General features: G+C 41.8%; 1 protein-coding gene across 1 annotated transcript in view; it reads left to right on the top strand.

The window, feature by feature from the left end:
* The window catches only part of HSF4 (heat shock transcription factor 4), a 79,914-nt gene extending 60,397 nt beyond the window's left edge, over positions 1-19,517 (top strand). Inside the window, exons 10-14 of the mRNA XM_040329126.1 lie at positions 5,017-5,241; positions 8,287-8,392; positions 13,450-13,515; positions 16,393-16,480; positions 18,902-19,517. Of these exons, the coding sequence (XP_040185060.1) occupies positions 5,017-5,241; positions 8,287-8,392; positions 13,450-13,515; positions 16,393-16,480; positions 18,902-19,077 (661 nt within the window). The 3' untranslated portion in view covers positions 19,078-19,517. The remainder of the gene's footprint in view (positions 1-5,016; positions 5,242-8,286; positions 8,393-13,449; positions 13,516-16,392; positions 16,481-18,901) is intronic.
* Positions 19,518-21,848: the final 2,331 nt, after the last annotated feature.

The following is a 21,848-nucleotide window of genomic DNA, read 5'->3' as shown; positions in this document are numbered from 1 at the left end:
ACTATGTGTGGAGAAAAAGAGGCACAGCACACCAACATCAAAACATCATCCCAAATGTGAAGTATGGTGGTGGGGGCATCATGGTTTGGGGCTGCTTTGCTGCATCAGGGCCTGGACGGATTGCTATCATTAAAGGAAAAATGAATTCCCAAGTTTTCAAAGACATTTTGCAGGAGAACTTAAGGCCGTCTGTCCACCAGCTGAAGCTCAACAGAAGATGTTGCAACAGGACAACAACCCAAAGCATAGAAGTAAATCAACAGCAGAATGGCTTAAACAGAAGGAAATACGCCTTCTGGAGTGGCCCAGTCAGAGTCCTGACCTCAACCCGATTGAGATGCTGTGGCATGACCTCAAGAAAACGATTCATACCAGACATCCCAAGAATATTGCTGAACTGAAACAGTTCTGTAAAGAGGAATGGTCAAGAATTACTCCTGACTGTTGTGCACGTCTGATCTGCAACTACAGGAACCGTTTGGTTGAAGTTATTTCTGCCAAAGGAGGTTCAACCAGTTATTAAATCCAAGGGTTCACATACTTTTTCCACCTGCACCGTGAATGTTTACATGGTGTGTTCAATAAAAACATGGTAACATTTAATTCTTTGTATGTTATTAGTTTAAGCAGACTGTGATTGTCTATTGTTGTGACTTAGATGATCACATTTTATGACCAATTTGTGCAGAAATCAATATAATTCCAAAAGGGTTCACATACTTTTTATTGCAACTGTATGTTGTCCCTGGAGATACCCCTAATTTTAGTTGTAGATCAGTGTCACAATAAATCCCATATTATTTGCATATTACATTTAGTTTGAGTTGCATAATTTATATAGGCTTTTAAGGCTAAAAAAAGACTTATGTCTATCAAGTTCAATCAATTCATCATGACTCCTGCAACTTTGGAAGGGAAAGTAAATCCCATTGTGCACATGTGGACAATTATTTCATAGAGGTAAAGGCATAATTCCCAATTGCCCTCCACCCGGGTTCACATATGTGCGGCCCCGGTTTCCAGCCTGGGGTCCGGTGTGTTCCTGTTCACCAATTCAGGTCAGAATTTTTGCCTGAATTTGCACTTGAACCGGACCCAAAAACGCACAGGACCCTTTTGGAATTTGCACCGCTGCCGCCATGGACATGTGTGAACCAGTTCCATTGAGAGCCAGTCACATGTCATGCGAATTGGATGCAGTAAAAACTGTTTTGGTTAATTAGTTAGTTCTGGTTAATTATTATTTGCAAGAAAATTAATTCATATTTTTTGTCTTAACTGCCTCATCTTGCATTCTAAAGTTTAGCCATTCTTATTGTAAAGAACCCCATCCTAATTATTTCCTCCATACACAACTCTCTTGTCTTTTATACAGTAATTAGGATTAAAAAAAATACTTTGATAGAATTCTTTACTTGCATTGAATACATTTTAGAAATGTATTAGGTTACCTCTAAGATATAGGGGTAGATCCAGTGCTTTAACTGGGCCGGAACGCGGCGGTACTCAGTACCGCCACTTCCAAAAATGGCCCTGGAGAGTACCAGCACCTCTCCGTGCGCCCAGTACGTGGGTTTCCCATACCGGAACACAGCCCCAGGCCAGGAATATGATCATACGGCCCGACGGACCTTTTAATCCGGCCTCCGGGCGAATTACATCGCGCACCGTCTCCTCCATAATAGTCATTGGCTGGGCCGGCCATCAGCTAGTGGAGGGGGGCGGGCCGTGTGCAGAGTACGGCTTGAGCCGTACGTGCAGGCGCAGGCAGGGAGTTGACCTCACGTTAGATGACGTCAACTCCTTTCCGCGCGCCTGTGAGGAGCGATCAGTGCGGCGTGGTGGATGTGAGCGGGTGACTATCCCTCCTAGGACGGTGCAGCAAAGTGAAAAATCAGTCATCGGACTTTGCTTTGGATCTGAAGTACAGATTCTTTACTAATGGTGAGTGATGTTTTGTTGCTATGGCTGCTCACAGACTGATATGTATATTCTATACTTCTCCTATCTATTTTCTGTGGTGTCTGTCCCTTGTCATGCTTTGTGCACATTTTATCTTCTCTTTTTTTAGTTTCTGACATCATCAGCTGGTTTATGTAATTTTAGCAGCAAAATCAAATGTTAGGTTTCGTCTAAGAGAGGGTTTGTAAAATATATATATTTTCATGTTCAGTATTGGGGGGGGGGCACCGGCGCCTAATAGAGTACCGGCACCTCTTTTGGCCCACTTAAAGCACTGGGTAGATCCACAGAGCGAGTACGCTACTGATACGCCGGCGTACTTTCAAATTTCCCACGTTGTATCGTTGTTATGAATCCTCAAAACAAGATACGACGGCTTCTGGGTTAGATCCGACAGGTGTATGTCTTCGTACGCCTTCGGATCTAAAATGCAATTCTTTGGCGTCCGCTGGGTGGCGTTCATGTCGTGTTCCGCGTCGGGTATGCAAATTAGCTATTTCCGACGATCCACGAACGTACGAGTAGGCGTCGCATTTTTTTACGGCATCTGTATTCGGCTTTTTCCGGCGTATAGTTAAAGCTGCTATTTCGTCGCGTATAGTTAGACATGCCATGTTAAGTATGGCCGTCGTTCCCGCGTCGAAATTTGAAATTTTTCTTTTTTTTTGCGTAAGTCGTCCGTGAATCGGGATGGACGTAAGTCACGTCTAAGTTTAAAAAATGACGTTGTTGCGACGTCATTTTGCGCAATGCACGGCGGGAAATTTAGAAACGGAGCATGGGACGCGCTTCATTTAAATGAAACACACCCCCTAATCGCCGATTTGAATTCCGCGCCCTTACGCTGCTTGAGATACACTACGCCGCCGTAACTTACGGCGCAAATTCTTTGGGGATTCGAACCGGCCTAATGTAAGTTACAGCGGCGTAGCGTATCTCACATACGCTGCGCCAATCTATTTGTATGTGAATATACCCCATAGTATCTTTTTAGCAAGCTTGACTCATTTTTTCAATCCTTTACCGTAAGATTTTTCATCTGTTTTAATAGTTTAGTTGTCTGCTACCTACCTACTCTAAAACTCTATTGTTGTTTTTACAATATGGTGTCCAAAATTAAATATGATCTTACAAGTGATTTACACAGAATACTAATTAGCATCACAGCTTCCTTTTTATACATCTCAGGATTTTGTTTGCTTTTGCAATTGTCACTTGGAGTTGAGTGGTACTGCTCAGATTATTGTTAACCAGTCTTGCCAAGTCCTTCTCTATCCTGGTTTCACCCAGCTATATTTGATTAATTGTAAGGATATGCCCAATGTCATTAATAAACAGAATAACCAGCATTGGGCTCAGTATTGATCCCTGTAATATAAAACAACAAATTCCAGCTTATTTAGAACTTGTTCTATTAACAAGAACCCCTTTTCTGCCTTCTTTATACCTATTGCTACCCATTGAAAAACATTCTCCACCAACTCTTGTATCCTCAATTCTTGCATCGGATATTTATGAGGAATAGTATCAAATGCCTTAGCAAAATTCAGAAATGACATCAGTAGCAATACCAACATCCTAATTTAAATGTATCTTAATAATGCTCAATAATGCGGCATTATTGCATAGAACCTGCATCCTTATCGTCTGTAAACGTTGGTCTAAATTCTTGTCGGTTGACGGGGCAAATTAAAGTTTTGTTTTTGATCAGCATACCCGCCCACAGGGCCGCCATCAGGGGGGTACAGGCAGTACACCTGTAAGGGGCCCGGAGGTCCCCAGGGGCCCAGATGGCAACCCCCCTTTTTTTTATTTATTTTTTATAAAGAAATATATATTTTTTTAATATATTTTTATTTTATTTTTTAATAAAGGGACAATTTTTTTTATAGGGGTCCGGAGGTCCCAAGGGGTTTGGAGATCCCCAGGGCCCTGGATGACAACCCCCCTTTTTTATAAAAAAATATATATTTTTTTTATACATCTTATTTCTTTTATTTTTTATATATATATATTATATTATTATTATTATTATTATTAGAGGGCCCCGGATGGCAACCCCCCTTTTTTTTATAAAAATGTTTTATTTATTTTATATATATATATATATATATATATATATATATATATAGGGCCCCATGTGGCAAACCCCCTTTTTCTTTTCTTTTTTCTTTTTTATTAAAGGGCCCGGAGGTCCCCAGGGCCCCAGATGGCAACCCCCCTTTTTTATATATATTTTTCTTTATTTCTTATTCTTTTGTAAAGGGCCCCCCCCGCTTCTCAATTCGTGGCAGCCTCCCCGCTTCTCAATTTCAGGCGGCAGCACCCCCCCCCCCCCCGGTTCTCTTCTCCAGGGGGCCCATGCCTGAAGCTGTGTAAGGGGCCCCATAATTCCTGATGGCGGCCCTGCCCGCCCATGTGGTTTGGCTGGTAATTTCCCACACGTAGGCTGCCATGGAGTCTGTCAGGAAAACTGAAAATTTTCTATCAAATACTTACCGTAATTTTCCTTTCCTGATGTACTCCATGGCAGACGGAGTTTCCACCCATCGGTCAAGAGTTGGCTAGTTACGGAACGCAGTCCCTGGCTGTTATCGCAAATTTATGAGAATGGGGTCCTATAGCATTGGAGCGGAGGATGGATTAACACACACGTAGGCTTCGATGGAATCCATCAGGAAATAAAATTATGGTAAGTATTTGATAGAACATTTTCCATTTTTTTAAGATACATTTAAATATGAAACGTGTGAACAAACAAGAGCAGACATGTCCAGGGTGAATATAGTGGGATATTGAACTTATTGGCAGTTAGGTCAGGGTAAACAATGTTAGATGGGGTGAAAGTGAAGAAAGTAAGGCAGTTTGAGGATAGACCATTTCCGAGGATAGACCATTTCTAGGTATTCCAGAAATCATTGTTATGCAGGAAGGAAATACATTTTTATAAAAGGTTATGCCCAAAACTGTCAATGCCAGACTACTGAGATTAGTTTCTCATCTAGAAAATACAAGTTTTAATTATAGCCATTGACCCAACTGATTTATATTTAGGAATAAATGTCTACTGCTCATTAAAGAAGAACCCATCAGTCCTGGAGTAAAGGGATCAACAGAAACAGATGTATCTCTGGCAAGTTGCAGTGCATGTTCAGATCCCCCTGTGTTGCCAGTAGCAATGGTTCAATCCATACTAGAAGGTAAAGAGAGCTGCAGCCCACCTCAGCCCTCAGGATCTCAGCAACTGGAGGGACGAGGACGAAGGAATCAATTGGAGAGGTCAGTGGCATCATAACGCTTAAAGGGGTTGTAAAGGTTTGCTTTTTTATTTTTTAAATAGGTTCCCTTAACCACTTACCGGCCGTTCAATAGCATATTGACGTCCGGGAAGTGGTTGTGTTATCCTGACTGGACGTCTATTGACGTCCAGCAGAATAACAGCCGCCTTGCGCCCGTGGGGGCGCGCATCGCGGCGATCGGTGGTGTTCTGTATCAGTCTGACACACCGCAACACCGATCTCAGTAAAGAGCCTCCGGCGGAGGCTCTTTACCGCGTGATCAGCCATGTCCAATCACGGCTGATCACGATGTAAACAGGAAGAGCCATTGATAGGCTCTTCCTCACTCGCGTCTGATAGACGCGAGTAGAGGAGAGCCGATCGGCGGCTCTCCTGACAGGGGGGTGTTTGCTCTGATTGTTTATGAGCACAGCCCCCCCTTGGATGCCCACACTGGACCACCAGGATGCCGCCCAGGACCATCAGGGAAGCACCCAACATGTGGATGGCCAGGTAAGTCCCCATGGCCATCCACATGTACAAATGTATGCATAACATATGCCAATCATTGCCCACAAATGGGCACTGACTGGCACCAGCATGGCACAAACAAATTTGTGATGCCCAGCAAAGCCACCCACCAGTGTCATCAGTGCCACCCACCAGTGTCCATCAGTGCCACCTATCAGTGCTCATCTGTGCCCATCAGTGCTCACCTATCAGTGCCCGTCCATGCCACCTATCAGTGGAACCCATAAGTACCCATCAGTGCCAGCTATGAGTGCCTATCAGTGGCGCCTATGAATGCCCCTCATTGCCGCCTATGAATGCCCATCAGTGTCGCCTATGAGTGCCCATCAGTGCCGCATACCAGTGCCCATAAATGCTCATCATCAGTGCCGCATTATTGGTGCCCATCAGTGCCACCTTATCAGTGCCGCCTTATCAGTGCCCGTCAGTGCTGCCGTATCAGTGCCCGTCAGTGCAGCCATATCAGTGCCCGTCAGTGCAGCCATATCAGTGCCCGTCATTGAAGAAGAAAGGGTACTTATTTATAAAATAAATTAACAGAAACAAAGAAAGACTTTGCTCTTTTTTTATTTGTTGCGCAAAAAATAAATATTGCAGAGGTGATCAAATACCACCAAAAGAAAGCTCTATTTGTGGGAACAAAATGATAAAAAATTGGTTTGGGTACAGTGTAGCATGACTGCGCAATTGTCATTCAAATTGCGACAGCGCTGAAAACTGAAAATTGGCTTGGGCACGAAGGTGTATAAGTGCCTGGTATGGAAGTGGTTCACCAACATTTTCCTTCGATTTTCCTTCTAAATGTTTTTTTTCTGTCTGAATTTCTCACTTCCTCTTCGTCCTCAGTAAGCTTGCCCCTATCATCCGAGCCGTCCTGGCTGGGGGATAGTCAGGGTGAGAAATTCAGACAAAGAAAAAAAACATTTAGAAGGGAAATCAAAGGAAAAAGTAAGTGAACCAACAATGCACTAACTTAAAGGAAACTATTCAGAAAATAAAAAACAAACCTTTACAACCCCTTTAAAATGTACTTTTATTCTGTGCTGTAAGTTCAGTCGATATACACAATTAGTGTCATTGGGTCAGTGGTTAGAGGAGGTAATGTACTTCATTGAACCCAATAGCCACGTTGAAAAGGTGAGTTTATAGTTATGGCTTGAAAAAATTCAAGGATTATGCCTTATGGTTTTAAAGCGCACTTTGAGGATCAGCCTATATTGAGTGGTAATCATAGAGGAAAAGTGCTACAGCTAATTTTTTATTTACTTTAGATCCAGGTCAATCAAAACTTTGGAGGTCAGTAGTCTAGTCTTCAAATAGATTCTCTATTTGTGAGCAGCCAATGAAGGAAAGGAAAGATATGTTGAGATCAACATATCTTAATACAATGATAATATAAATACTGTGCTTGCTTTCTGTGGAAAAAAGACTGAGGCCGCGTACACACGACCGATTTTCTCGGCAGAATCCAGCAAGAAACTCGATGGGAGACATATTCTGCCGAAGAAAACCGGTCGTGTGTACACTTTTCGCCGAGAAACCCGTCGGGAAACTCGTCGAGCCAAAAAGAGAGCATGTTCTCTATTTCCTCGACGGGCAATGGGAAAATTTGGCTCGACGAGTTTTTTGACAGCCGAACAAGGAACTCGACAGGGAAAACGATGTGTTTCGCCCGTCGAGTTTCTCGATCGTGTGTACGCGGCCTGATGCTTTAGACTGTCATTAGTGGTAGCCTCAAGTCAGAAGGCCTAGACTCTTGGTCATATGGTCTTAGCATTCCTAAGCTTTCAGACATGTGGCCAGTGCTGAAGCAGGCCCTGGAACAGGTAAGTATCTCAGCCTTTCTGTAACTCTTTGTTTATCCATCCAAACAAGACTGTTAACATAGCTTTATGGTAAAATTCATGTATAGATCACTTTTAAAGGGGTTGTAAGGTATTTTTTTCCCCCTAAATAGCTTCCTTTACCTTAGTGCAGTCCTCCTTCACTTACCTCATTCTTCTATTTTGCTTTTAAATGTCCTTATTTCTTCAGAGAAATCCTCACTTCCCGTTCTTCTGTCTGTTACTCAATATCGTAATGCAAGGCTTTCTTCCTGGTGTGGAGAAAGCCTCTTGAGGGGGGAGGGGGCGAGCAGGAGTGTCAGAACACTCTCTACTTTGTAGATAGAGAAAGGAGCTGTGTGTTAGTGGGCGTCCTGACACTCCTGCTCGCCCCCTCCCCCCTCAAGAGGCTTTCTCCACACCAGGAAGAAAGCCTTGCATTACTGTGTTGAGTTACAGACAGAAGAACAGGAAGTGAGGATTTCTCAGAAGAAATAAGGACATTTAAAAGCAAAATGGAAGGATGAGGTAAGTGAAGGAGGACTGCACTAGGGTAAAGGAAGCTATTTAGGGGGAAAAAATTATTCCTTTACAACCCCTTTAAGTGATACATTGCATTCCTGATGTGTTTTACTCATTTGTATTGCCTACTGAATTATCTCTATGATATGCTTGTGATCATTTTTTTTCAGACAAGATCTTCCAGATACCTTGGATAATACTGATGTCAGTTTGGAGGGGCTTCAGTTGTTGCTTCGAAGTCAGCCATATAACTTGGATTCAGCTGCTGTGCTGGATGTGAGTATTTCTTGATCTCTGTAAACAGCATATAATACTGAAAATGCTTACCATACACTAATACCGTTCTATCAGATTGCTCTAATCACACAAATGATGTGATGAATCCCCCCTGCCTTGGCTATTGTATTTTGACAGCTGCTAGTTCAGGCTGTCAAAATACCTGAATAGTGCCTGCAGTTCGATCACTTTCAACCTAATTTTCAATCTGGCGCCTTCGACAAAATCTAGCTAAGTAATCAACTTTTGTTGAGGGCCACCCACAGTTGGAATTTCGGCTAGTTCCTCTGAAATCCCAACAGTGTACAGCCAGGTCAGGTTAAAAAACAGATGAAAAATCTATAATATATTAAAATATTTATTACTAAGGTATCTTATAAAAGTGAAAGGTTTTGTCAATAAAACAATGGCATAAGAAAGTAGATAACGGATATGTCGAAGCTACTGTTGCCTCTGCTCCAAAAGGCCTATAGTGCCTTTCTTCTAAATATCAAAAGCCCTCCTAACTTCACTTTTATAGTATAACTAAATGCAAAATCTTTTTGGGGTTTGGATAGATTGGAGTGGGATTGGAACACTAGTCCATTTTTATTGTGTCCCCATAAGGGAGATTTACCCTATTTGCCCTGTTTACCATTATCATCGAAAGTGAAAGTCAATCAAAATTCCACGTTTTGAGAGGGGTCTAGCTGCAGACTGGAGCTCCACTCTTGACAGGAAACATGTGACCTCCACTCAAACTTTTTAATCATAATCAACTTTTTAATCAACTTTAATGTAACAACCAAACAATAGACACAACTTGAATAAGTGGAGGTTACATGTTTCCCGTCACATCTGCATTTCCTGTCACATGTTTCCTAGACAAGGGTATCTAGACAAGGGTATCTGGCTGCAGACTGGAGCTCCACTCTCGACAGGAAACATGTGACATCCACAATTCTTTTTAATCAACTTTAATATAACAAACAACCTATAGACACAACTCAAGTAAGGGTTCCTGTAAAGAGAACACTGTTATCTGGTAAAATTAACCCCCAATCGCTGTGGTACTGGTGATTGGAGGTTAATGGGGGTGCCTGGCCGCCTCAGAGTCTAAGGCACACAGACACCCCCAAAATAGGATCTTACAGCACAATGATTGCTGTGGTAGGCGAGTGCAGCAATCATTGTGCCTTGAGAAGCTCCGATCTTTCTGTCATGGCAGCTCACACTGAGCCGCAAGCTTTAATTAGGGAAAAAAGTTTAATTATAAGTGTTCCTGTAAAGAGAACACTTTGAATTACAGTAATAAAAGCCCCTTTACATTTTGCACAAAATTAACCCCTTCACTGCAGTTTGATCACTGCTTGCATGCAACGTATCTGGCTGCAGACTGGAGCTACTCAAGACAAGAAATACAGATATGTGACAGGAAACATGTTACCTCCACTTACTTGAGTTGTTTCTATTGGTTGTTACATTAAAGTTGATTTAAAAAAAGTTAGTGGAGGTCACATGTTTCCTGTCGAGAGTCTGCAGCCAGATACTCTTGCAAATTTTGGCTTGACATCTGAATAGTAATAGAGGGAAATCTTCCAATGGGGACACTTGTTCTGGTGACCTTGGTGACACCCCGAAATTTTCCTCACTTTGGAAGGATTTTCTCTCACTTCCTGTTTTGGCTAAGGGACAGAAAATGAAAAGAAATCTCCCCAGTGGGACACAGATGGCAAAAAAATTGTCAGGAGTTCTAACCCGCAGTTACTCTATCCAAAAATAAGTTTTGCCTTTAGCTTTACTTTAGGTCATAAAATCTGTACTGAGAGAATGCCAGAACTGTCATTTTTGACCTTCTGTTCTAAACATGACAACCTGGATGTCATGTTGATTTAGTGGCTTTACTGTTTTCTGAGACACTGAAATAGGCAAAGAATGCTGATCAGGAATTCTCTCTTAACTTCGACTTTCTAATCTGTACGCCTGTCCTGAAGGTGAAGAAGAAATGGAGCTTCAAAAAGATGCAGTAAATCACTAAGGTTGTTAAAGTTATTGTAAAGCTTTATTTTTTTTAAATTACAATAAAAAATATTGTATATATTACCATACTTAAACGTAGTAGCATTTAGTGCACTGTCCAGCCCTGTCCAGCCACAGCAGCTCTCAGCCTTGGGGCTGGATGGTTCACCTCTACTTTGCACCTGCACCCAAATGCCTGCAACTTATGCATCTTGCCTGAATGCTCAGTGTGCATGAGACCTAATGGTGCATCTTTTTTGTGCAGCTTTTCTTCTTCACCTCCAGTTTTCATCTGAAGTTCCTCAGTGGATAGGGAGACCTCTGGTTTTGGAGAAACCTAACTACTATATCAATACTACTAAACCTACAGTTCTCCACTTAATCAGGCCCTAAAATGTTTCTCAGATCCAGCACTCTCCTCGACCAAACCTTTTTTTGAAATTGATGAGGCTTGAGGCATCCAGGCAACTGCTATTCATAGAAGGTGGTCAGCAATGCCAACTTGCATAATTCTTAACCTTATACATGTTATAATCTGATTAGACTGTACAACTGGATTGTAGTGTATACCTAGCTTTACACTACAGGTATATTTAATGTATACTTGTGCTATGAATAAATAAGGCAAAGTAGGAGTGATGCTGTATAGCAGCCAGAATAAGATGGCTGCATGTACCTTTTAATGTGCTGCCCACTGCCCCAACGTACCCTTGGTTCAATAAAAAAAAAAAAAAACACAGTTCAGATAGGGCGCACATATGTACATTCCTTATTGTCTACCACAATGTGCTGCTCAACCGCTTGCACTTGCATGTGATTTTTCATAGGGTTTCAAGAGAAGCAGGCTTCTGGTAACCAGTGTACAACATTACTGTACTTTCATTACATGTTTAGTTAGGCTTGCCATACATTATACAATTTTCTTGTACGATTTTCCTTTAGATTTACCATAACCATATAACATGAGGCCAAACGTAAACACTTTCAATTTGTACGCAATCAGGCAAGCCCTTGCACTACATAGTTGAAGGTAAATCTTGTATACTGTACTGTATGGCCAGCTTAAGTACTCTGTGTACTTCATCAGCAGAGATTAAAGGGGTTGTAAAGGTTTGTGTTTTTTCACCTTAAAGTGGAGGTTCACCCAAAATATACATTTTTAACATTAGATTGAGGCTAATTTTAGTAAGCAGAATCGGGTGTTTTTTTTTAAATGAATGTAGTACTTACCGTTTTAGAGATCGATGTTCTCCCGCCGCTTCCGGGTATGGGCTGTGGGACTGGGCGTTCCTATTTGATTGACAGCCTACAGCGCGTCACGAGTTCCCGAAAGTAGCCGAACGTCGGTGCGCAGGCGCCGTATAGAGCCGCACCGATGTTCGGATTCTTTCGGCAACTGTCATAACCTAATCTCGCCACCTCTCATATACATTACGTCAGCTGTAACCTTCATACTCCTTTTCTGCACATATGGTCCACTGTCATATCCTCTGCACCCCTTTCCCGCACATACAGCTATTTGTCCTTCCTTCCACACTCCTGTCCTGCACATGATGACTGCTGCACACCTCTACAACACGCTGCCAACCATCAATACTTTTACTGGCAGCCTGTAAAAAACAGGTCTCGTACACACAACCGTTTTCCTCGATGAAATGCATCAAGAAACTTGATGGCAGAGCTTTTTTGCCGAGAAAAACGGTCGTGTCTATGTTTTTCGTTGAGAAAACTGTCGTGGATCTCGACGGGAAAAAAAGAGAACAAGTTCTCTTTTTTCTCGTCGGGAGTCTCAATTTCCTTGTCGTGTTTCTCGTTGTGCTGGTTTATGACGAGAAACACGTTCGTGTGTATGCTTAGAAACCCGCGTATGCTCAGAATAAAGTATGAGATGGGGGCGCACCTTCGGTAAAAGTAGCGTTCGGAATGGAGATAGCACATTCGTTACGCTGTAACAGACTGAAAAGCGTGAATCGTCTCTTACCAAACTTTTACTTAACATGCAGTAACATGAGATTAGCAAAAGCAGCCCCAAGGGTTGTGCCAGTGGAATTGAACTTCCCCTTTATAGTGCCGTCGTACGTGTTGTACGTCACTGCGCTTGAGAACGACGAGATTTAGTCTTGATAGTGTGTATGCAAAGAAAGCTTGACAAGATTCTCGACAAGCCTAACAAGGAACTCGTCGAGGAAAACAATGTTTCTTTTACAACGAGATTCTCGGTCGTGTGTACGAGGCCACAGGCAATTTTCTCCTGCAAGTAAAAGGTTGCCAGTAAAAAATATGGCTGTGATGCTCGGCTTGGTCTGGAGCTGGCTGAGACCATCCGAGTGCCTGCTACAGTGTGATCGGGTGACTCTGGTGGAGGCGGTGCCTTAGCATGTCATGGTGCAATGGAGCCAAGTAGTAGCGTCCACTTGGCTTGGAGAGAGACTGTCAATGGGACATGTCATATCGGGGAGGTCTCATCATCATCTGTGCTGCTGCACACTGCTGTCAGTGTCACTGTGAGAGTCAATTTCATGTGTGTGGCCGTCCATTCGAATTTCTTGCCCTCCTGTCTCCTGTCTCCTGTCCCTGAGCTACTTACTCACTATATCGAAAATAAAATAAGAAATATGTTTTTTTGCCTTATAATCTACCTTAAATGATATTGCTAATTGCATATTGTATTTGTTGGTAGCCTAAATACTCTAATTTGCACTTAAAACTGTAATTTTGGAACTTTTGGAAATGCCAGTAAAAAACTTGGCTGTGCCAGTAAAATTTGGGTGTTGTATTAGTAAAATTCAATCTGGTAGGTTGGCAACACTGATATGCGCCACATTCTGTTCTGCAATACTCATGTTCTCATTCCCTTTACCCTCCTCTATTACTGTTTGTAATATCCCAAGCCTTGCCCATTCTGTAATGAGACAACTTTTGCTAGTTGTAGATACAATTAATTATATGCACTAAAATACATAAACAGACTGTATAATTGTGGGGCTACACAATATGCTATAGGTTGTATACATTTTGTCTTTTACTGTAGAATAATACTGTATATACTACGTTTTCAGGTTTTCAGTGCTGGCCTGTGTGTGAGTGAATGGAGTATTCCAGCCATGGAGACCAGTCTGTCACCGGTGAGAACCTTTACTGTACTAACATTTTATGATAGAGAAGCATCAAAGGAATCTCTTAACAAGTCCCAGGGCTGTCTTAATGAGAGGGCACACCTGGGCACTGCCCAGGGGCCCCTAGCTGCATGGGGGGCCCCTGCACTTTCCCCAAAGCAGCTGGTCCTTGAGCCCACGCTGCCCCAAAATTGGGGGCCCATGATGGCACTGAGAGTGATAGATACACAGGGGAGGGAGTCTGCCTGATACCTACTTGATGTCTGTTTACCTGTATGTCATCATTGTAGGGGCCCCAGAGCATTACTTTGCCCAGGCGCCCATGATGCTATAAAGACGGCCCTGACAAGTCCCAATATAAATCTTTCATTTTGGAGAACCTGCATCTATTGACAGACTCCAGGTTTTAAAATGTAGCTTTAATCTGTTTTTTGGACAGAAAGGAGAATGTTAAAACTTTTGCCAAGGATTCATTGAGGTGTCTTTGTTGGAGAGACCCTGCCTCACTTACTATAACAGTAACTACATTCAGAAATGCCCTCAGTGGGGACACAGAAAGCACAACATATCTAATAGTCGTTCTTTCCCTTCCCCACAACACCAAATATCATTTTTTTTATTGCTGTCTATATCACAAATGGAGAGATTTTGGGGGTTATTTATGAAAGGCTTATCCACTTTGCACTACAAGTGCCGTAAGAAACGGCACGCTCAGTGCGCCTGCGCACGATGTCTACGGCATATGCGCCATAGACCTCTGTGCCGCTATTTCAGCAAATATCTCCCAAACCTTTTAGGTTTGGAAGACATTTATTCCTCCTACAGGTAAGCCTTAATCTAGGCTTACCTGTAGGTTAAAGTGGTTGTAATGGTTTACAACCACTTTAAAGCCGCATACACACGATCAGTCCATCCGATGAGAACGGTCTGATGGACCGTTTTCATCGGTTAACCGATGAAGCTGACTGATGGTCCGTCGCGCCTACACACCATCGGTTAAAAAAACGATCGTGTCAGAACGTGGTGACGTAAAACACAACGACGTGCTGAAAAAAAAAAGTTCAATGCTTCCAAGCATGCGTCGACTTGATTCTGAGCATGCATGGATTTTTAACCGATGGTTGTGCCTACTAACGATCGGTTTTTGACCGAATTTAGCAGCCATTCAGGAATAAAGTGACACTAAATGATTATTATCACTCACTAAAAATAATCTATACACATCCATTACTTAAAGTGAATGTTTTTTTTTCTCTAAAAATAACAAACATGTTATACTTACCTGCCCTGTTGCAGTGGTTTTGCACAGGGCAACCCAGATCCTCCTCTTCTCGGGTCCTTCTTCTGTGATCCTGGCTCCTCCCTCCTGTCGAGTGCCACCCCATCAAGCAGCTTGCAATGAGGACACCAAATCACAGCTCCCTGTGTCCATTCATACACGGAGCCCTGGTTCGGCCCCACCCCCTCTCTCTCCTGATTGGCTGATCTTGATTGACAGCATTGGGAGCCAACGGTGCCACTGCTTTTTCTCAGCCAATCAGGAGGAGGGTCCCTGATGGCCGAGGCACTAGTGGGAATCTCTGGAGAGAGATGGGGCTCAGGTAAGTATTAGGGGGTGCTGGGGTGGCTGTTGCACACATAAGGTTTTTTATCCTAATGCATAGAATGCATTTATGAAATAGTTTTTGCAGTGTTTTTCTGCCTCCTTGTAACATTCCTTTGTGAACTCCCAAAACGTTGTTTACCCCTCACATCTGTTTGTTTGGAACAATCAGCGCACATTAGTTGAGGACATGTGTACTACTTTATGCACACTAAAAATCCCATAGTCCATTTGGGGAGCGAACTAGAGAGGGTGGCTACATTCCTACATGTAGTGAAACCATGGATAAATATTGTAGCCACCAGGGCTCAAGTCCTGCGGGAACGCGTGGGAACGGAGTTCCTGCACTTTTTTCACAGCAGGAACTCAGTTCCCTTTGCAGGACTTGAGCAGCTGAGAGCAGCCGAGGCGCCCGTGCCGCCCGAGTCACTGTCAGGGGCAGGCGAATCTTAGTAATCCTTTATGTTACTGGCCGCTTCCTGTATATGGATTCATCGGGTAGTGTGCAGGTATTCCGTCACTTCCTCGATGCCGCAATGTCTCCTGGGAGCTTTTGTCATTGTTCCCAGGAGACATTGCGGAGGTCTGCCGCGAGTTATCGCGGGATTTAGAAAGAACTTGCGGTTTAGTAATTATGCATATGAGCGTATCATTTTTTTTTCTTGGGTGGGAGTTCCCACACTTTTTCCCCCAGGACTTGACCCCTGGTAGCCACCCTTTAATAGGAAGTTGAATGACAGCCACAAAAAAAAGAAAAAAGGAATTTGGAGGAGGCCAAGAGCAATAGAAGGTTTTTTTTTTAAGTTCAGAATATATACTTGAATAGAATTCTTTCTTTTTAAACCTAAATTTTAATTTGTCTGTAGTTCTAAGCTTTCTTCACCATACGGAACAATCAACATTGCCTGGAGCTACACTTTAAACATCTTCTCTAGTCAATCCCAATATATTCAATGTATTTAGTCTGATCTTTATTTAGCATCTACACCCAATAGAGCTGTGGGCAGTATGGCATCTGTCTGCAACTTGTCAGTTGACATGAAGAGCATTTCAATACCATTTGTAGAGAGGCATTTAGATATTGCTCCTGCTCAAAAATAACTGCTTATTTAACAAACCAGTTCCAAGAAAAATATAACATTTCTAATTGGTTGCTATAGAATTATGTATTTTGCACATTCTCACTATTTTTTTTTACAGCATTATTGGATTTAACACACCAGGGTGTGTACCTTATTGGCTTGATTTTTTAATGAGCTTTCACACTTGAATTTTTATTTTAGATGCAACAGCTCTCAGTAGATCTGGAGAAGAATGTAGCAGAGATGCCATCTAAAGGGTTAAACCAACAATTTAACTCTCCCTGCACAGGTATCTGCAGTTAATATTTTGTGTTATTAACAATTACCTTAAAAAAAAATAGTTGAATTTAGCTTATGGTCCAAACAAAAAGAAAAGCAGCTAGCACACCACTAGATACAAATGGTTATAATGCATATAAAAAATAATCAAAATATGTATATCATCATAACGCAAGTCTGTGCTGCACAATTAATAAAAATACAGTAATTGATAAAAGACAAAAGTGAGGATAAATCAAAATGCAATGTATACAATACTAACAACAATATCACAAAAATAATCAAACAAGTCCATTCATCATACAAAATCCCATAATTATAATCTCAGTGCAAAAAAGTAAATATGCAAAGATGAAAGGTGTTCAAATGTATGAGATCCACATCACTCTTGCCTGCATCTCCACCTTATTTTACACAAAAGGCTTACTGAAAAGCCATGACCCGCCAAATAAGAGAATTCATAAAGCAGTTAGGTTGATGTAACCATCCGGCAAAACAGATGAATCCAGGATCTTGCAGCCTCTCCCCACTAGACAACTTGGTCTCACAATTCACGGGACAATATAAGGAGACATAAAAAACAGACAGGTGCTCCACATAGTGTAAAAGCATACAAAAAGTTTAACAAAATAAATAAAAACTACTCGCATGTTAAAATCAACAACAGCTGCCTGTTTTGATGATGTTAGTTGTGACGAAACATGTAGGGAGGAGTTGACACTGTAAGGTCACCATGGACACACAACCGGACGAAGAAGCGATCCACACACATACTCTCGAGAGTGTTCTGTTACACAAGGCGCTGTATTGATTTTAACATGTGAGTAATTTTTATTTATTGGAATAAAACTTTGTATGGGTTTGTGCGAGGTGGAGCATCTGGCTCTTTTTTATGTCTCCTTATATAAACCTGTGAATTGTGAGACCAAGTTGCCTAGTTGGGAGAGAGAGTTATCTAGAAGGGTAAAGAAGTTTAAAGATACATTTGTGTAATGCATGGTCATGTAGTTTAAAGATGAAGTTTAGCCGGAAAAAAAAAAAATTCTCTATAGCTTTAGCGCTTTAGTTATGCCCCAGCTATATCTTGTACAAATGTTCTGTGCAGGGATGCCCAGTCTTCTTCCTACTGCTGAAATTAAGAAGCTGTGGGGTTAATAGCTCTGAGTCTTCTGTGAAGCTGTAATGAACAAGCTCCTGGTGGGGGCCCGCCCCTTTCTCCGTCCTCCATTGGGAAAAGTTGTTTTATACAAAGTACACTACATGTAACATCTGAATGGGAGGTTAAGATAAATAATTGGACCCCCCCATTCAGAGATCATGTTAGATACGGTGTAAACTTTTCTTGGTGGAAGAGGAGGAGGAGGCAAGAGGGATAAGTTCCCATCAAGAGCTTTTTTACTGCAGATTCACAGAGGAATCAGTGCTATTAACCCCCACAGTAGTCAGGGTTCAGAAGCAGGAAGAGGACTAGACATCCATGCACAGAAGATTTCTATAGAATCCAGCTGCAGTGGCGGTTGGTGCTCCATTGGTCGGGGGTGGCAAACAAATCTGAGACATCTACCACCCTGGTCGCTTCAGCCCGCCACCCCACACCAACCCCCATGGGGTCTTAGGACTCCTGGCCAATCGGGTCTCAGAACCCGCTTCCTGATTGGCCGGGAGGAGAAACAGGAAGACATTAGTGAATATTAATTTGCTAATGTCACACAACTGGGTGGGCTCAGGGCGCAGTGCTTTGTGCCCAGAGCCCACCCTTTTTTGAAGTAAATTAGAGCTTCAGACTGGGGAAGGGAAAGTCAGCTGACCAACTGATTGCCAGTAGAGTGAAGGGGAGGGGCTCTTCCATGTCCCATGTCAGGAGAGGCATCACTGGAGGCACGTGAAGGGAGCACAGAGGCAGAGACACACTGAGCAAGGAGGAGAAATTGAATGACACCATCGCTGCCACTGATCCCATCCCCATTTCCACCACTGCCATTGATCCTATCCCTCCACCACCATCAGTGGCCTGATCTTATCCCCCACCACCACTGCTGCTGCTGATCCAACCCCCCCCATCAACATCAGTGGACTGATCCCATCCCCCACCACCACCACTGCCACTGATCCAATCCCCCCCACCACCATCGGCGGACTGAGCCCACCCCCCTTACCACTACCACCTTTGCCACTGATTCCACCCACCCCCCACCACTGCTGCCTCAGGGCCCTGGTGCAAGAAATGTTCATGGTTTCTTGCACTGGGGCCCTGAAGGTTCTAGTTACGCCTCTGGTAAGTAATAACTTTGTAATGTGAGGTGGCGTCTTAGCACTATGGGTCTCATCTGAAATGTCTTGAATTTGAAATTTCTTTAATTATTTGATAGTTCTCCTAGAATCACAAATACTATAATAGTTTACTAAAGCTTGTTGTCTGTTGCTTTTTCAGGAAAAGAAACAGAGCTTGAGAACGCCGTCCCTTTCCTGACTGAAGAGATGGTCAATTTATCAAGGTCTTCATCCCTTTTTGGTCCTGATGATGCCGTGGTGTCTTACCTCTCTAGTGGGGTAATTCCAGGAGACACTGCCCTTAATCTGCACCCAACAGAGGATAGAAATGAGTGACCTATCTAACTACATGTTATAAATAAGAGTGCCTTTATACAGGACCACTGTAAGTTTCCAGATTGAAAATGAACCCTCTGCACTGTATAGCTAGACGAAGAGGTTCTCCATACAGATGTTTTCTTTTCTCAGTGTTTCTCACACGTGCTTTATGCCAATCAAAAATACATGTTTCTCCACTTTCTGCTGCTTATTCCCTCCTGTTCGTACTTTTTTTTTGCCAGTTAGCACCAATGTGAGTTTTCGCAAATTGGGAGCTGGTGACATGGTTACCAGACAGCCATGTTAAACTCAAAATTTGACAGTCTGACTCTGACTGCCTTTTATATCATATAAGGCAGGAAAAGCAAGATGTACCTGGAAAGACTGGAGACATTGAGGTTGATTTACTAAAACTAGAGAGTGCAAAATTAGTGCAGCTCTGCATAGAAACCAATCAGTCTCCAGTTTTTTTTTTTTTGCCAATGCTTAATTGAGCAAGCTGAATTTAGAAGCTGATTGGATACCATTGCACAGATGCACCAGTTTTGGTAAATCAACCCCACTGACTAATAAGAATGAGAAAAGAAGAAAAAGTGATATAACATGGAGAAATAAGCTGATTTAAAAGCAGAAAAATGTAAGTGTATCTAAACCCAAAAACAAAAGCTTACCTGTTATTGTGGTGGCTGCATTCATTTTATTAAATCCTACTTTATTGCAGTATGTTAGCCATTTAAAGACCGAACAGAAGACCAGTCAAAGTTTTCTTAACGTTCACACAAACAGAGTTGAATATGTGTCTTTCCGTTTCAAATATTTTATTGAATTTTATAATTATCAACAAAATTCCATTAACAGAGCATATACAATAATATAGTAGAAATAGATGTTCCATTAACAGAACATGTACAATAGTATTGTAGAAAAAGGCGTAATCGTTCAGGAAAGTAACTCTTATAAATGTAAATGAAAATAGATAATCTAGCAGTTTGTAGGATAAGATTATGTAACATGAAGTGTCATAATCATAGCTTCATGGCAGCTATTTGACGAAATATGTTTTTTTTTAGGTTTTATTTTCACCTTATGATCCTGCAAATAACACATTTCCAGTTCTAGGATGACAACACTAACTCACTGTACTGTTTCTATGGAAGAACAGCGTTGTTACCCTAGGACTGTATGTGTGTTAGGGCTACAGAACACATCGTCCTCTTCCCATAACATGGAGGTGCACAATGCAAAGTGCTGGATTTCGGACATTTATTAAACAGAAATAACAAAATGCTTTCCATGGTACATTTAACCAAAAGGGAACAAGATCATTGTAAGGGTTTACATACATTTTAAGCAATATGCAGTTGCATGTGTGCTGGAGAAAATAATATCAGCTGTGTGGAGAAACTCTTTACTCTTTTACTATCATATTAACAGTCTATTGTATTCCGGTTTTATAATCAAATCCATTTTAGACTGGGACTAAGGAGCCAAAGGTCTACCACTGAAATTACAAATTTTTTCACAATAGCGGTCCTTTAAGACCTACATTTGCCAATAGTTGACTAATGGATCCATTGGACTCCAGGCCTAACTCCAGCTATAGAAAAAGATCTGCTAGGCTAACTTATACCAAACGTTATATATTGCCGAAGGTTCATTTTCAGCAGGGGAGGGGTGGATTCTGGGTGTGCACCACAAACACGTCCAGGTTTGAATGTATGAAAAGAACGGGATTCAGGAAACATTTTGGGGCAACACAACACCACCTTTTGTTCAAACATATAGCATGAGAATATTGGACCTCTTTCAGCGCCATTAATGTTTTGCACACAAATAATATGTTTTTTTTTTGTGGCCCTGAAAGAGGCTATGCTATAATCATAACTAATTCACACTGTTTAACTGATCCCGTGAGACCCTAATTTTGCATTCCTCTGCCGTGGCAAGGAAAGGAAGGGGGTTCCACTGAATGTAATGAGTTACCTGCCGTGAGCCGCTAAGGATTCTGGGAAACGCTGGTAATTTTTCTATTGTAGCTTTTGGACATCAAAGTCAGTTATCATTTTTTTTTTAACAAAGTTGAGCTTTGTTTTTTTTATATGCATATATATATTTAGACAACCATGTGTACATATATAAGTATATATCTACACAATGTGGACATGTACACATATCCAGGATCTTAGCACTTGTGTTTAGTATTTATAAGGTTATAACTATATATGGATCTTTGACTTCTTGCAGTATTAGAATCTTTTCCTATATTACTGAGATTGATTGTAAATTGATGGTATTCTATGTTAGCCCCTTCAGCATCAGAACATTGTCATTTTCTCCCCTGCTTACTGCTTCTGGGTCGGAGCTTCTTCCACTGATTCTCTTGACTTTCATCTGACACCTGTAGGACAAATTACCAGGGTTTATCTATGTTTCTAATAGGCATATATTGATTTATGTTGCTAAACATGTGGGATAAACAATCAAAATGAAAGACATAATACAGCCAGGCTTATTGATTACGGAAACATAATGAGTAGTGATGTGCAAAGGGCAGTGACCAATCAGATCTTACTCAGTTTCGTAATAGATTGATTCTGATTGGTTGCTGTGGATTACTGTGGAATAATAAATAAGCCTGCATGTGCCATGCAACTATAGTATACATATAGTAAATATGACTTCTTCTCTTCCACACTGTATACAAGGCTCTTAAGGTTTTATTTAAAGTTTAACTCCAGGCTAAATATAAAGATGAAACACATACACAGAGCTGTTATATCGGCCAAAAA

This window comes from Rana temporaria, chromosome 11 (assembly GCF_905171775.1).
Source record: "Rana temporaria chromosome 11, aRanTem1.1, whole genome shotgun sequence".
Classification (NCBI taxonomy): Eukaryota; Metazoa; Chordata; class Amphibia; order Anura; family Ranidae; genus Rana; species Rana temporaria.
Note: the sequence above shows the minus strand (reverse complement) of the source record. Positions and strands in the feature narration are given on the sequence as shown.